General features: G+C 43.7%; 1 protein-coding gene across 3 annotated transcripts in view; it reads right to left on the bottom strand.

Annotated features, from left to right (window-relative positions):
- The window catches only part of SH2D4B (SH2 domain containing 4B), a 103,509-nt gene that overhangs the window by 73,532 nt on the left and 15,761 nt on the right, over positions 1 to 14,216 (bottom strand). The window contains exons 1-3 of one of the 3 annotated variants that reach the window (XM_043551908.1): positions 7,743 to 7,810; positions 2,057 to 2,216; positions 837 to 981 (exon numbers count right to left, since the gene is read on the bottom strand). In XM_043551908.1, the coding sequence (XP_043407843.1) occupies positions 837 to 981; positions 2,057 to 2,157 (246 nt within the window). In that variant the 5' untranslated portion in view covers positions 2,158 to 2,216; positions 7,743 to 7,810. Of the gene's footprint in view, positions 1 to 836; positions 982 to 2,056; positions 2,219 to 7,742; positions 7,811 to 14,216 lie in introns of those variants that run through there. The other 2 variants (XM_007067244.3, XM_043551907.1) reach the window with 2 other exon arrangements.

Genomic DNA, 14,216 nt, shown 5'->3' with positions numbered 1-14,216 from the left:
ATTAAATAAATACAAAATAGGAGATAAAGACTAAAACCTCATGTATGCTTAAAAATTAGATCAACCTAGCTTTGTTGCTCAGGGCTGTGAAAAATTTCATGCCCAAAGCACTGTAGTTAGGATAAGCTAATTCTCAGTGTAGTCACAGCTGCATCAATGGAAGAATTCTTCTCTTGACCTAACTACAGTCTCTCAGAGAGATGTATTAACTTGAACAGAAAACCCCCTTGCATTGCTGAGTCTACACTATCGCATTGTAGTAGCATAGCTGCAATGCAGATGTGCCCTAAGAATTAAACAACCATTAAGAACTGACCACATGGAAGATGTTATAGAAAATTACACCTAAAATTGCAAAATAGTCAAACGGCCTTCACCCATCAGAATCAATTGCAATTTTCCCATTAATTTAATTGGAGCAGGATCAGCTCCTCATATATTAAAGAAAAAAAATAGTGAAAGCATTTTGAGATTACATACATACATCAACTACTTATCAAATATTAACAGAATGTTTAACAAATTTTAACATCTTCAAAAAAGTTATGCAAGTATGTTTTCCCCCTCCTATTATTATTATTATTATTAAAATTCATCCAGCATCTGTAACCATTCCGTAAATTTGTTAGCTGAATAACCTATGCAATCACTGTTGTGACATTTGTGAATGTGATAATGGAACATGTTTAAAGTTACTCACCCAGCTGTTCTAATGAATACAATGGTGCTATTTATACATTCCAGTGGGAAAAGATTGTAATGCTTACAGGTGATAGGAGTTGTGAATTTACAATGGGAAAAATGAATATAAAGGCGAAAGATGATTGCGTGCAAACCTTTAATTCCTCCTGAATTTTTTCCTCCATCAGTTTGGCTTTTCGATCTTCTGTTTCTGTTTTCCATTTTTCTGCCACTATTTTGGCTTTCTCCTTAGCCATAGCATCCCGGAATTTCTTTGTAATTTCAGCCTCTTTTTGCTTCCTTCAGAAAAGAATTTGAAAAAAACAAAACAAAGTTAGAGACTGCTCTTTAGGAAGAGAGAAGAAATGATTATTGAGTAAACAAGCCTAGATTCTTATTACTATCAGTGATACTAACTGGTTCATGTAAGAGTCTAGGAAAATATACATGGAAAAAAGAATTTAAAATGTATTTAACAAGTGAAGTACAATAAGCCTAATTCCAAGCACACACCCAGGGGACAGACATTTTCAGTCTTGGAAAGTGACTAAAAATAGCACCTTCTAAAAATCAGAAATTTGTTCATTGGATATCTTTGGTTCAGACCATAGCTATTTCCTTTTCTGATGAAAACCAGATATTTCTTGTCAGCAATGCAAAGCCAAAGCAGCAATGGGACAGTGATCTGAAATCCATTCTGCCTCACACATCAACAAAGCTATCTGCTAAATTCCAGTGGCAAAATCTTTATTACTGGTGACAATGTAAAAGGCCAAGCACAGATTGATGTCTGAATCCCAAGTGAAATATACAGCATCCACATTCAGAAGCAGCATATTTTGACTTTAACTAAGAACATCTAATAAAAAGAATAATATGAAATGACACCACATTGTCCAATCCCTGTTCAGAGCATTACCACAGAGCGAGATCTACATGGGGCCTCATCTCTCAATGCCATTGGGCATCAACACACCCTCTGACCAATTCCAAAGCTGTCATAGGCTCCATTAGAAATACAGTTAATGACACTTTCCTGAGTCAATTATACTAACATGCAAATAAGCCACTCAGCAATAGGCTTTATGTGCCAAACTTCAGTCAGAAATTTTTATCCCTGACTACAGCAGCTATTTCTGATTTGTCATCCAAAAGCAGATTGCAAACTAAAAAACAACCCAACTGAGCAGGTAAATAGTTTAGATCATGATCAGACCCAGCCTAATCTCAATATCACTCCTACTGGTTTGAAAGGGGCATTTTTCACTAAAGAATTCTAAATAAATTTTAAAATATGGATTTTTTTATTCCAGTTTTTCCAATAGTTGTGTCAGTGTGTCAAATGGGCCATCAATTCAGAGTCATAAAACCTCACCATAGTTCTTCTGCTTCCTTCTGTGCTTGCTGCCTGGCTCGTTCTGCTATTAGTTCCTCAGAAATCTGTTCATATGGCTTGTCACCTGGGGAGTCTCCCATAATCCAGACCCAGATCTCACCATCACTCCCATGAAGCCACTGCACATGTTTGTCATTACCTGTAACAGCCACCAAAACAAACATGGAAAGCACTTATTAAGCAACTTGCTCAGGTTCAGAAACAAATATAGGTGAAACTGTGCTAGAAAGTTAAATCCAAAAAGTAAAGGAGAGCTAAAAGGTAAGACTGAGCCCTCATATTTTGCATGCTCTACTTAGACTATTATGCGGCAGGGATAGCATTTTGTACAGTGCTCAGTTTGTGCCTCTAGATGCTAATGTAATAGAAATAATCACAAAAATCACTGTGAGATTTGTTGTAGCATGTTGCAGAGCATGATGGCAGCTTTCCTGACAGAGCTGCGATGATAAATAGCAGTGGGCTGCGTGCATTATACCTGGCTTTCAACAGTGCTATCAATCCCATACATCTGTGAGAGCAAATAAAAGGTACAACAATATTTTTAATGGGGTTAAACAGGCATCATCCTGATTAGTATCCTAGCACCTAATTAGCATGGTAGCTGGGAGAAGTCAAATCTCACTGCTGTTCTGAGACTCCTGCTGCTTGTTTGTGAATTTAGCAGGTTCAGAGCACAAAATAGACCCCTTTGGAGTGTGCATACTCTTTTTTTGTTACTTTAGGTTTCCTTCGTCTCTGGCCTATTGATATATTTCTCATAGGCACAACTTTTCCCCATTAATACACAGCCATATGAATCAAAATCTTCATCTCTAGAGGATGTCTTCAGAAATTGCGCTCTTTTTTCAAAGCTGCAGGTCTCTTCGAGCCCCATAGGCACCACATATTAAACTCTCTCAAACAGATCAGTATAATTTATCAGTTGGTGCAGCACTAATAATGATACACACATCCATCTATCAGGCTGAAAGACTATAGCATAATCTACCAATTTGACAATTTTATACATCAGCAATAGCTGGACAGCCCCTCCACAGCATGTCCAATTTTAAGCCAATTCAGCTTGAACACCATATGCCTTTAGTTTATTTTTTTCTTTAGAACAAGCAAAACAGCTTTTTCACTTCTAGAGGTAAAATTTAGACTATAGGCAGAAATGCCTCCCCTGCAAATCTGCCCCCAAACCAACATCAGTAATACTCCTCATAAAGCTGGAGATGGGTTTCGATGTGCAATCTGATCAGAAAGCTTTGTAGTTTCTCACAGAGCAGCATCCAAAAAGACAATGTGATGAGTGGGCAGCAAAAGAAATAAGTAACTCAGAAAGTCTGACACTGTGAAGATGGAATTCTTGCCTCAAAGTATTTGCAGCCTGCAAGTCAAGTTAAGAGAAGGCTCTAGTCGTTTAGACCCAAAAATAAGATCAATTCTAAGACCAATAGAGGAAAGCTCAGTCAATGGTGAGGCACTGACTTAGGACTGGGTTCAATTCCTTGTTCTACGACAGCCTCTCCTGTGTGACCCTGGCCAAGTCACTTTACCCCTATTTAACAGATGGGGAACAGAGTCAGAGATTAAGTTCTTTCTAACTTCACAACACTCTTGTGAGGTAAACTACATTAGAGACAGTGAGGAGGTGGTCAGATACTACAGAGGAGCCATGTAACTACTTAAGAGCTGAACAGGGATTCTAGAAGTGAAATTTCCTTCACTACTTTACCTGCACAGGCTGAGTTTGCCTGCTTTGGCAATCAAGAAATAGTTGCCTGTAAGGTATGGTTATAGTTCAAAAAATTAAATTATTTTTTTTTAATTTTGTTTTGAGATTTCCCATCAATTAGGACACTTTTCCTGGGGGGGATTGTTTTCAACAAAACCCCTTTTTGTCAAATGAGAATTTTTCAGTTGAAATTTTTCAACCAGAAAAAGAGAGTCCCTAACTAAAAGAGATAAAATCTAAATTGACACAATAGAGAATTATTGAAATGGGGAGTACAGTTGTGGATCTAAGGCACAGAGAGATTGAATGACTGTTCATATAGGAATTCTGGGGCAGAATCAGGAATTCAACTCAAAGTCTGAGTCCCAGTCTAGTACCTTAACCACAAAGTAAACCCACCCTTCATCTGCCACAAGAGGAGGTGGGGGAACTCTATTGCTTAATGCATATAAATTAGACTTGACAGAACACTTGAAACAAATGTACTATTAGAAACAAACCTACATGAGAAGGGAAGAGGACTGGATAACTTATTGGTCTATATTCCATCTCTGGTATTTAAACTCTATGATTTAAACAAAATTAGTCCTCTACCAGGCAACCGCTCTTATCATAGCACCCCAAAAAACAGCTGTAAAGCAAAATTATGTCCACTGATGTACAGTTCTCTACTTGCAGCAGATCTGTGAAGGAGTATCATTCATGGAGTTTAGCCCTCCCTCTACTGCAAGATCTAAACTGCTTACAGGGTGGTGAATTTTTTTCTTAGCAGCTCTTGGCATAGCACACCAGCATTCAAAATTTACAACCCCAAAGGGTAACTTTCCAGGAGATACAAGGCTACACTTAATATGCATGGAAATATACACACCCACACACACGCTGATCATCACAGACATACAGAATCATGTCATTTTGGATGATAGTATTTGCTTGTGCTTATACAGTAGCTTGTGTGATACATTAACAGAACTTGTTTCTGGCTTGAGTTCACAGCAAGGGAAACATAAAACAATCTCTAATGACAATGCTGCCAATCTAATAAAATTATTTTTCACACACACACACAGTGAGAGCTAGCAGACAGCCATTGTGTGCTTTTTAGATTACTGTAGGCTGCACTTGGCCTTCAAACTGTTCTTTGGGTATCCCTATGGTAGATGAGGGATAATATTATGGCTGAGTAGTAATAGAAGTTTCCATATTTCCTATCAGCCTCCTTAAAAGAAAAGCATAAGCACCATTTGAAAAGGGTTGGGGAGGGGGCAACCTGATTTGCAATGAAAGAGATATCTGGTTTAAATTTTAAGCCAGCTATAATATTCACACAGCAAATAAGATTTAGGATGCACTGAAATATATGAAAAATAATAGTCTTACACTGTCTCTAGTAAGTAGGGCAGGTGGGCAGAAGCATAGTTTTCTTTTTATAGGAGTTCTGGTTTATAATCTGGATTCATTTACATATGTGCTGCTAATTAAAAGCAGTTTAAAACAGAGTTGATGGAATATTGCTGGAATCAGCTTCCTTTATACAGGCTCCTTTATCATTGTTTTAACAATTATGGGCATCCCTGACAATTCCCATTTGTTATCTATCTCCAGTTTTTGTGAGGGACCTAAGCCAAAGTCCATTTACAGCCCGCTTTGGTGTCAAGTCTCCCAGCTATGCTGTTACTCAGGAGCCACAGGCCACATGCTGTGCCCAGCAAAGAAAGCAGGAGTGTGCGGGTAATCCTGCTGCCATTATATTACATGGAGTACAACAGACTAATTAAAATTATAGTTTTAAACTCTTAGGGCACCACTGATTTAGAATCCCAGACACATGAAATGAAATTTAAACTCTGCCTAATAACCTTTTAAAACAAAGCCCTCTGTTTCCACTGATAAAGTCTAATTTCTTTGTGGTTTGGCTTCCACCCACCAGTCCTACCCTGGATGGCTGCAGATGTCCCACAACAGCAAAATAACTCGCCCTCTTTTGCCATTGGGAAGTCTTGTGTTCATAAAACCACTCTTTGGCCCTCATCTCTGCATAAAGTATTTGTTTTCTTTTTCCCCCTCTCTCGGCTACAGTTACTGTGAGGAAGCTAAATTCTCCTGAAACCTATTCGGCATTTGAAATGTATCAGCATTCAGCTCTCTGGCATAGGGCTGATCAGCCTGATTTCCCTTTGTAGTTTCAAGACATACTGTAGCTTCTGGGGGATTGTTTTTGTTCCTTCTGAATTTAGATACCTGATATACTTTAAAGCACAATCTGCTTTTTGCATAAGATTTAATCACCAGCTTTCACACTCTGTTCAAAACTAATGACTTTTACATCTTCTTCAAAGGTTTCTGCTTGGATTTCAAAAATCTGCAGGGTAAATGCTATTCCATTCTGAGTTTCACTGGTTGCAGTCCTGCCCAGCACACACATGGAATAGGGTGTTAGGATAGAAATAAAGATGCAGGGAGTTGTGGGTTGGACGCAATCCCTTATATACCCACCCCTCCAAATTCATTGCACAAGCTATGAACTGAAGTGTACTGGGGTAGGACAATAAAGATTCTCCAAGGATACCTCTGCAACAAAGCCTGGGGTGTGAAAGACAGTTCCTGTAGATGTACGCACTCTAGCTGCACTGTAGCTTGCTAAAAATGAAAGTGAGGATGTGGCACAGAGACCCATTGGCAAAAGGTTCCCTGTTCTTTGTAAACAGCTCTCACCTCAGATCTGATAAACTCACTACACCAAACCCATATCTTGCAGGGTATTTATCCATAATGGATATTACATGAGGGATCTCCAGAAAGCTCATAACCTGTCAAGACTCAATCATTGCTAGATGTATGTACATGTATTATTTAAGAAATAATATCAAATATATTGAAAGGAAGCCTTATGGACTTGGAGTAGAATTTAATCACCAGGAAGGGGTCTGCCCTTGTTGATGACCCATTCAAGAAAGAGAGCATGATCACTCTTCCTAATCAGCCAGTGAGGTAATGCAAGGCTCAGTTGACTAGTCCTTGCTCCCTCCCAAAACTATCCAAGGAAAACCATCAGATGCTCCATGAAACAATCAATACTTCTTGGATTTGAAAGAAGAACATTACAACAGACAGAGCTTCACCCCGGCCACAGATAGAAACAAAAGGCTGTTTTCAGCATAACACAGAGAAGGGAGAAGCAGTCTGGATCCGTTCACTAGTGGAAACCCAGGACACAAACGTTCATGAAAGCCCCTCTGCCCCCAATGGTTCTTGTGAAACCAACCAGCTCTGCAAGAGACTGAACTTTGGGGAGGGAAACCCACTTTATTAGCTAGGGAAGAGAACTATTGGTAAGCGTAGTCCCAAGTTCACATTTATTTTAGTATTATAGCCATTTATTTCTGCCACTTTCATTTCTAGTGAAATTTTTATTCTTCCTTAGATAAGCCTACTTATGTTACACTGAGCGCTCACACAGGCTGTGTAGTTTACAGGCCCAATGGTTTAAGGTAAAACTGGTAAACTGGAGTACGCTGCACCAGTGTCAGGGACTTGGAGACTAGGGTGTGCCTATGGTTAAATAGCAAGGTAAAGTGAGAAGAGTGCTTGAGTAGCTGAAGGGTTGGTGGTATCAGGGAGCTGATACCCAGCTACCACAAAAAAGAATCCCTCTTGCTGCAAGCAAGGAGGTAGGGGGAGGGGAAAAACAAGTTGACTCACAATCCAGGTTGCCCTGAGAACCATGACAGGTACACTGTGGCATAGGCTGCATGAGTATGTATGTACCCAGGGAGGTCAGGTGGGCTTAAACAGCCAGCACTGAAGCCCATTGTAATAGGGCATAGCAGCCCCTCTTTAGTCCTGCCTCTGCTCCAAAAACCACTCCAAGACCTTCTGGCTCAGCAGTGACCAGTGCAGTTTATTTGCATAGTGCCATCCCACCCCCTTCTCACCACGTACATCTTGGGGGGTTCTAGCCTTGAGAATGCCTTAGCCTCAGGACCCAGAAGAGCAACACTACCACACTCCCATCCCTTCTGTCGTCCCTCTGGGTCTGTATATAGCTCCAGGCTAATCAAGCTGGCAGCTGTTTCTCCTTTGCCAATCAGGCACAGGGTTCCCCCAACCAGCCGCAATTTACCTCCTTTAATTGAAGCTGGAGTGACAGAGGGCTGGCTCAGCCATTCCTGCTGAGCACCCTGTCACACCCATTCTTACTTCTATTTTTAGCAAGCTAGCTGGAGTACTGCTAGCACTGTTACATTTACATGAGCTGCCACTCACACCCCAGGCTACATGCTTCTTTTAGCAGTATGTAGATGTAAGCAGAGTCAGGATGAGCTCCACCCTGACATCTGGGGGTGAGTTGTAGCAAGTTGTGGAAAAGAACTTCAGGGGCTGATCTCATTTGCATAGGCACACCCTCCCCACCTAGCATGAGCCCACAGCCGCCCAAATGGTCACTTTGGCTGCTGTGGGATCCCCAGTTTCTCTGTTATTGGGGCAGGAAAAATAAACTATTATCCTGATTATGTGACTCAAGGGCAGTGGAACTGTATTTGGCCTTTTGTTATGATGAAGGGACTCGCCATCAACAAAGTAACACTCGCTAGACAAGGGATATGGGTTCCAAAACTCAGTGAATTAAGAGAGGCTGGGGACAGGTATTAATACCTGGTGGTAAGGGCCCCCTGATGAGGGCCTTACATAGTAATTGCACTTCCTTCTCTCTCCACTGTGAAATATCAGAGCTAATTTTGATTCTATTAGAAGTCTAGTTACAGGCCTCTGAGCTGAATTCACTTTGGGTCTATGATGTACTAGCACTGAGGCTCCTCTACTACAAGCTGAAATCACAAAAGAGCTAAAATTATTAAGAGCTGAAATCACTGAGTGTTGTGTTAAGGGGGGGGGCATGAAGATATATTGCAGAGTAGTTTGCGGGATGGCTGGAGTGGCTCATGGGATGGCTGGCAGGGCAGAGCAGCTGGTGGAGTGGAGCAGAGACCCACGGAGAGGTGGGGTAATTGACTTCGGACCATGTAAGGTGCCCCTTAACCCCCCATCTCCACCCAGGTTGGGAGGTAAAACTCTGCAGATAAACTTTTGAACTCTGGCGCTGCACTGACCAGGGACAGAGACTTTTGGGTTGTTGGACTTTTGGGACTTTGGGTGACTTTTGTGTTGCTGGACTCAAGAACCAAAGAGAAAGGACATGCTCCAATTTGCTTGGGGTGGGTTTTTTGCTCATGGGTTGTGTTATGAATCCTGTTGGTGGTGGTTCCCCAACATAATGCCACATTGTTTCTCTCTGTTATTAAAAGGCTTTTGCTACACTCAGACTCTGTGCTTGTGAGTGGGCAAGTATTGCCTCTTAGAGGCGCCCAGCGGGGGTGGTATATATTTGTCCCAGGTCACTGGGTGGGGGCTTGAGCCAGTTTTGCATTGTGTTATTGGAATGGAACCCCTAGATACTGAACCCAGCCCTTGTTGCTGCCAACTCTGACGGGCAGAAGGGTTACATACATACATGCATAGCCCCTCTTTGCATGAGTATGGATATCAATGAAGATGGTGGCCCATGGCTTAGGCGAGTAAAGTCACCCCTGAAGGGTGTGGGTATGTACACCAGAATACATACCCTGTGTAGGCACCCTTTACTAAAGGGGCCTCCGAACTTTATTGGGAGTGTTCCAGTTGGGAAGATCCTGTGTGCTGCAATCTAGCCTTAGAGACTACAACTCCCATGAGGCCTTGGGGAAGAGTGAGAGACCTGCTCTTCCAGGCAGTGGGCTCCATTTTGGGAAAAGGAGTGAGATGGCTGGTGTGGAGCTCTGCCCATACCAGGAGCTGCTGCTAGGAAGCCAGGGGCTTTGATCATGCAGGGAGCCTCAGAGGCTGTTGAGGGATTCACTGGAACCAGGGCAGAGATTATTGCTGTGCCTAGAGCTGACTGGGCCTGCAGTGAAGGAACTGTGAGTAACCCCCGCCCCCACACACACACACACACACACACACACATACTGTTGTTAGGGAAAGTACTTGCAAGGAAAGGGGCACAGCAGAGAGTCTGAGGATTTATGTACACTACAAAATTAAGTTGACTTTAATTTGACCTCGAGCCCCCAAATTAATGAAGTCAATTGTGTGTGGCCACACCCTGCTCATTGTCTCGATTGAGTGCATCCTTACTAGCAGCGCCTGCATTGATGCAAAAGCAGTGCATCGTGGGTAGCTATCCCAAAGTGCAACTTGCTGCAGTGCATTTTGGGAAGTTTGTGCAGTGCCTTGTGGGAACAAAACATTGTCACAGGGGAGAATAGGAACATTCTGTTGGCATCCCATGATGCCCTGTGCTCCCTCCCATCAACGGCAAACCCCCGTGGTTTTCACGCCTTAAAACCACCGTGCATACGCCATAACCCCAGAAGCATGGAGCCTGCTCAGCTGTGTACTCTTGCTGTGAGCATCTCAAACACCTCGTGCCTTCTCCTGCAATATTTCCAGAGCCAAAGTAGGGTCTGCCACACAGAACATAGCAATGTCCTGCAAGCAGCCCTGCTGCAAGCCATTGAAAAAAAGACAATTCACAGTTACTGATGGCAGTCACAGAGCAGCTGCACTCTGTTGAGCACTGCTTCTGGTCCTGTGAAATAAGCACTGAACTGGTGGGACCACGTCGTTTTCCAGGTATGGGATGACGAGCAGTGGCTTTAGAATGTGGAAGGCCACCTTCCACGAATTTTGTGCAGAGCTTTCCCCTCCCCGGCACTTCAGCAACACAAAAAGGAGAGCTGCTCTGACAATGGAGAAGTGAGTGGCGATCAGTATTTGGAAGCATGCAACACCAGACAATTACCGGTCAGTGGGGAATCAATTTTGAGTAGGTAAATTAACTGTGGGAGTGGTTGTGCTCCAAGTGTGCAGGGCCATTAATTGACTTCTGCTATGAAGGGTAGTGAGTCTGAGAAATGTGCAGGACATAGTGGATGGTTTTGCTGCGATGGGATTTCCTAATTGTAGTGGGGCGATAGATGGCAAGCATATCTCCATGTTGGCACCGGGCCACCTTGCTAAAGCATACATAAACCAAAAGGGATACTTTTCAATGGTGTTGCAAGCACTGGTGGATCACAGGGGTCATTTCACCAACGTAAACGTAGGATGGTTGGGAAAAGTTCATGACACGCACATCTTTAGGAACTTGGGTCTGTTCAAAAAGGTGCAATCCAGGACTTTCTTTCAAGACCACAAAATTAATATTGACAATGTTGAGATGCCTATAGTTATCCTGGGGGACCCAGCCTACCCCTTGCTCCTATGGTTCATGAAGCCATACACCGGCCAACTGGACAGCAATAAGGAACGGTTCAACTAAAGGCTCAGCAAGAGCAGAATGGTGGTTGAATGTGCCTTTGGGCATTTGAAAGAGTGCTGGAGAAGTTGAATAACAAGGTTGGGCTTTAGTGAGGAGAACATCCCTATGGTTATAACTGCCTGTTCCATAATATCTGTGCGGGAAAAAAGGGAGAATATTTTCCGCAGGGGTGGGCAGTTGAAACAGATAGTGTGGCAGCCATTTTCGAGCAGCCAGACACCAGGGCAATAAGAAGTGCACAGCAAGGGGCACTGCATATCCCCAAGGCTCTGAAAATCTGTTTCAGTAATGAGTCACAGTAATGTGAACTGCTTGTCTGCATTGTGCTTTCCCAAACCTTCACCTGGCTTGTAACGCTATCCCTGTAGAGCCAACCCCCACCCCCAAGACCACTGCTTCTACTCAGTAAAGAAGATTTATTTCTCAAATCCATTTACTTTTTTTAAAAAAACAAAATCTAAGGGAGGGAGAATGGAAAGAAAAGGTAACCTTAGGGAAAAGGGGTTGTAAAGTTGGAACGGGAGAAACATTTTCAACTGTGTAACATAACACTGCATTCCAGACCATCAAAGGTCTGTGAATGGGCACCTTCTGTTGCTTGTACCCTCCTCCCCCCACCCCCCGCCGTTAAGTGAAAGGGATAAGGGACTTTTCGCCCATGCCTAATAGAACATTTGTGGGAGGAGGATTCTGCGCGGATATCTGTCCACCAAGGTCTGCAGAGGGAGTCTGTCTTCCTGCTTCTGTTCCTGCAGTTCAACCAGCTGCCCCAACATGTCTGCTTGGTCCCTCGTAATCTGAAGCATCTCATCCTGCACCATACGTTCTTGCTCATTGGAAGCTTTCCTGCTCTCCATGTCCACATCAAACTTCTCGGACAGTGAAAACCTCCACACTCTCAGCTCTACATCAGTTGTCCCGAAGGCGTTCATTATCTCGGTGAACATGTCCTCTCTTCTCCTCCTAATCACCAAAAGGATGCTTTCAGGTATTGATGACCCGCCAAAGGACACATTTCCAGCTGTCAGTTGGGGAAAAAATAAAGGGGCCATTGTACGTGAATAAAACACTTCCATAGCAAGGCCATTTTCATAAAATACCCTTATTACATTAGGTGCAAGCAAGGTGCAACAACAATCAGAATCCATAACCGTTCACTGTGCCGTTTTGCTGCTCCATGGTGAGTAGGCCCCTCCAGGTCACGGGTGACTGCACTTTTAATGAAGTTTATGGCAGGCTCATGTCGGGAGCACAGGTAACTAGTCGAATAATGGCCCTTCCCCATAGCACCATGGGAAGCTGTTTATGAACGGGGCGGAGGAGGGAATGTTTTCACTCCCAAATTGCAGAATCTCTCATGTGGGGCCCCAGTTACTTATCAGCCACTTTAAACTAGTTGCTGACCCATGCCAAGCATAGTAAAGGCACATTAGTGGCCGCGTGGTTTGGCAATCCGGAATGTGGGGAGCTGGGAGGGTCTACATGCCCTCCCCCCCAATGTAAGAACACTTTTAAATGAGAAATTCCCCCATATCCCCTAGGCGGCCCTATGTGATATCAGTCTCCTGAGCGTAACAGAGGCGGAAAGAAAGGAGATGCTGCAAACATCTGGGAATAGACCTGGTCCTTATGCTGCTATGCTGTGTACTGCAATGATGCCAGCAGAATTAATTCAGGAGTTGTGTGGGAAAGTGTCCTACCATGGTGGAAGAAATAAGACTGCCCTGCCCAGAACCTTCTGCAAAGGATTGCAGAGTACCTCCATGAAAGTTTCCTAGTGATATCCATGGAGGATTCCCAGGCTATCCCAGTCCACATAAACAGACTTTTCTGGGGGCCACCTCTGCATAGCTGGAGTGGCCTCTTGTAAGCAGAGAGCCACAGCACCTCGCTTTTTCTTCCCAGTAAACATGCAATATTACCAAATGTGTGTGCCCGCTAAAGTTTAACTGGACTTTCATTTTAATTGTATTCTCACCAGAGGTGCCTTCCCTGGCATCACAGGCGGCCACCATGATGTTCTGCGACCCACAGGGCTCCAGGGTTAAAAATATTTCCTGGCTCTTGGGGAGAATGGATCCACTGCTTGCCAGTTTCCCCATTATCCTCCTCCATATAATCCTCCTTGTTGTCTCTAGACACACACACCCCTGTGAGCTGTCCATGTTGCTTGTGGGGGTGCTGGTAGGGTCACCCCTTGAGAATTGCATGTAGCTCCTTGTAGAACCAGCATGTGTGGGGTTCAGCACCAGAATGACTGTTTGCCGCTGTTGCCTTCTGGTATGTTTGGCGAAGTTTTTATTTTCACATGGCACTGCTGTGTCCCCCTTGCGTAGCCCTTCTCCCCCATTGCACGAGCAATCTTTGCATAGAGGTCAGTGTTTCTTCTGCTGGATCGGAACTCTGCCCGCACAGACTCTTCTCCCCACACAAGAATGAGATCCACCACTTCCTGCGCAGGCCAGGCTGGAATGTGTTAGGGGTGTGTAGCCTCCATGATCAGCTGTGCTCAAGCTGGCATGCTCCCAGTGCTGATCAAACAGGAAATGGGAATTCAAAACTTCCCAGGGCTTAGCAAGGGAGGGGCTATTTCCTGTGTACAGTGCAGCAGAGTTGAGAATGGTCTCTGGAGCGGTCACAGATGAGCATTGTGGGACATCACCTGGAGGCCAATTAAGTTGAATTACACAATGCTGCGTCTGCACTAACTCGCAGTCGGCTCATGAAAATCAAACTAAGGACTATGCCTCTCGCAGAGGTGGATTACAGAAGTTGACATCAGAGGCGACTTAAGTCAATGTAAAGGACCTGGTAGTGTAGACAGATACATTAACAGGTCAACTTAAGGCAGCTTCCATCGACCTAACTCTATAGTTTAGACCAGGCCTTGTCTGAGGCAAGGCAGGGTGATCTTCCCATTGAACCAGGGCCCAGAGCTGCTGACATTTGGTGGGGCCAACTCCAATTGTCAGGGGTTGTGCAACTTATTGCCTTGGCTGGACTGATACACAAAACCAACAGATTGCTCTCTCCAGTGTCACATCTTCAAGCATGCC

Source organism: Chelonia mydas, chromosome 7 (genome assembly GCF_015237465.2).
Source record: "Chelonia mydas isolate rCheMyd1 chromosome 7, rCheMyd1.pri.v2, whole genome shotgun sequence".
NCBI lineage: Eukaryota > Metazoa > Chordata > Testudines > Cheloniidae > Chelonia > Chelonia mydas.
This window is presented reverse-complemented; position numbering and strand designations above follow the sequence as displayed.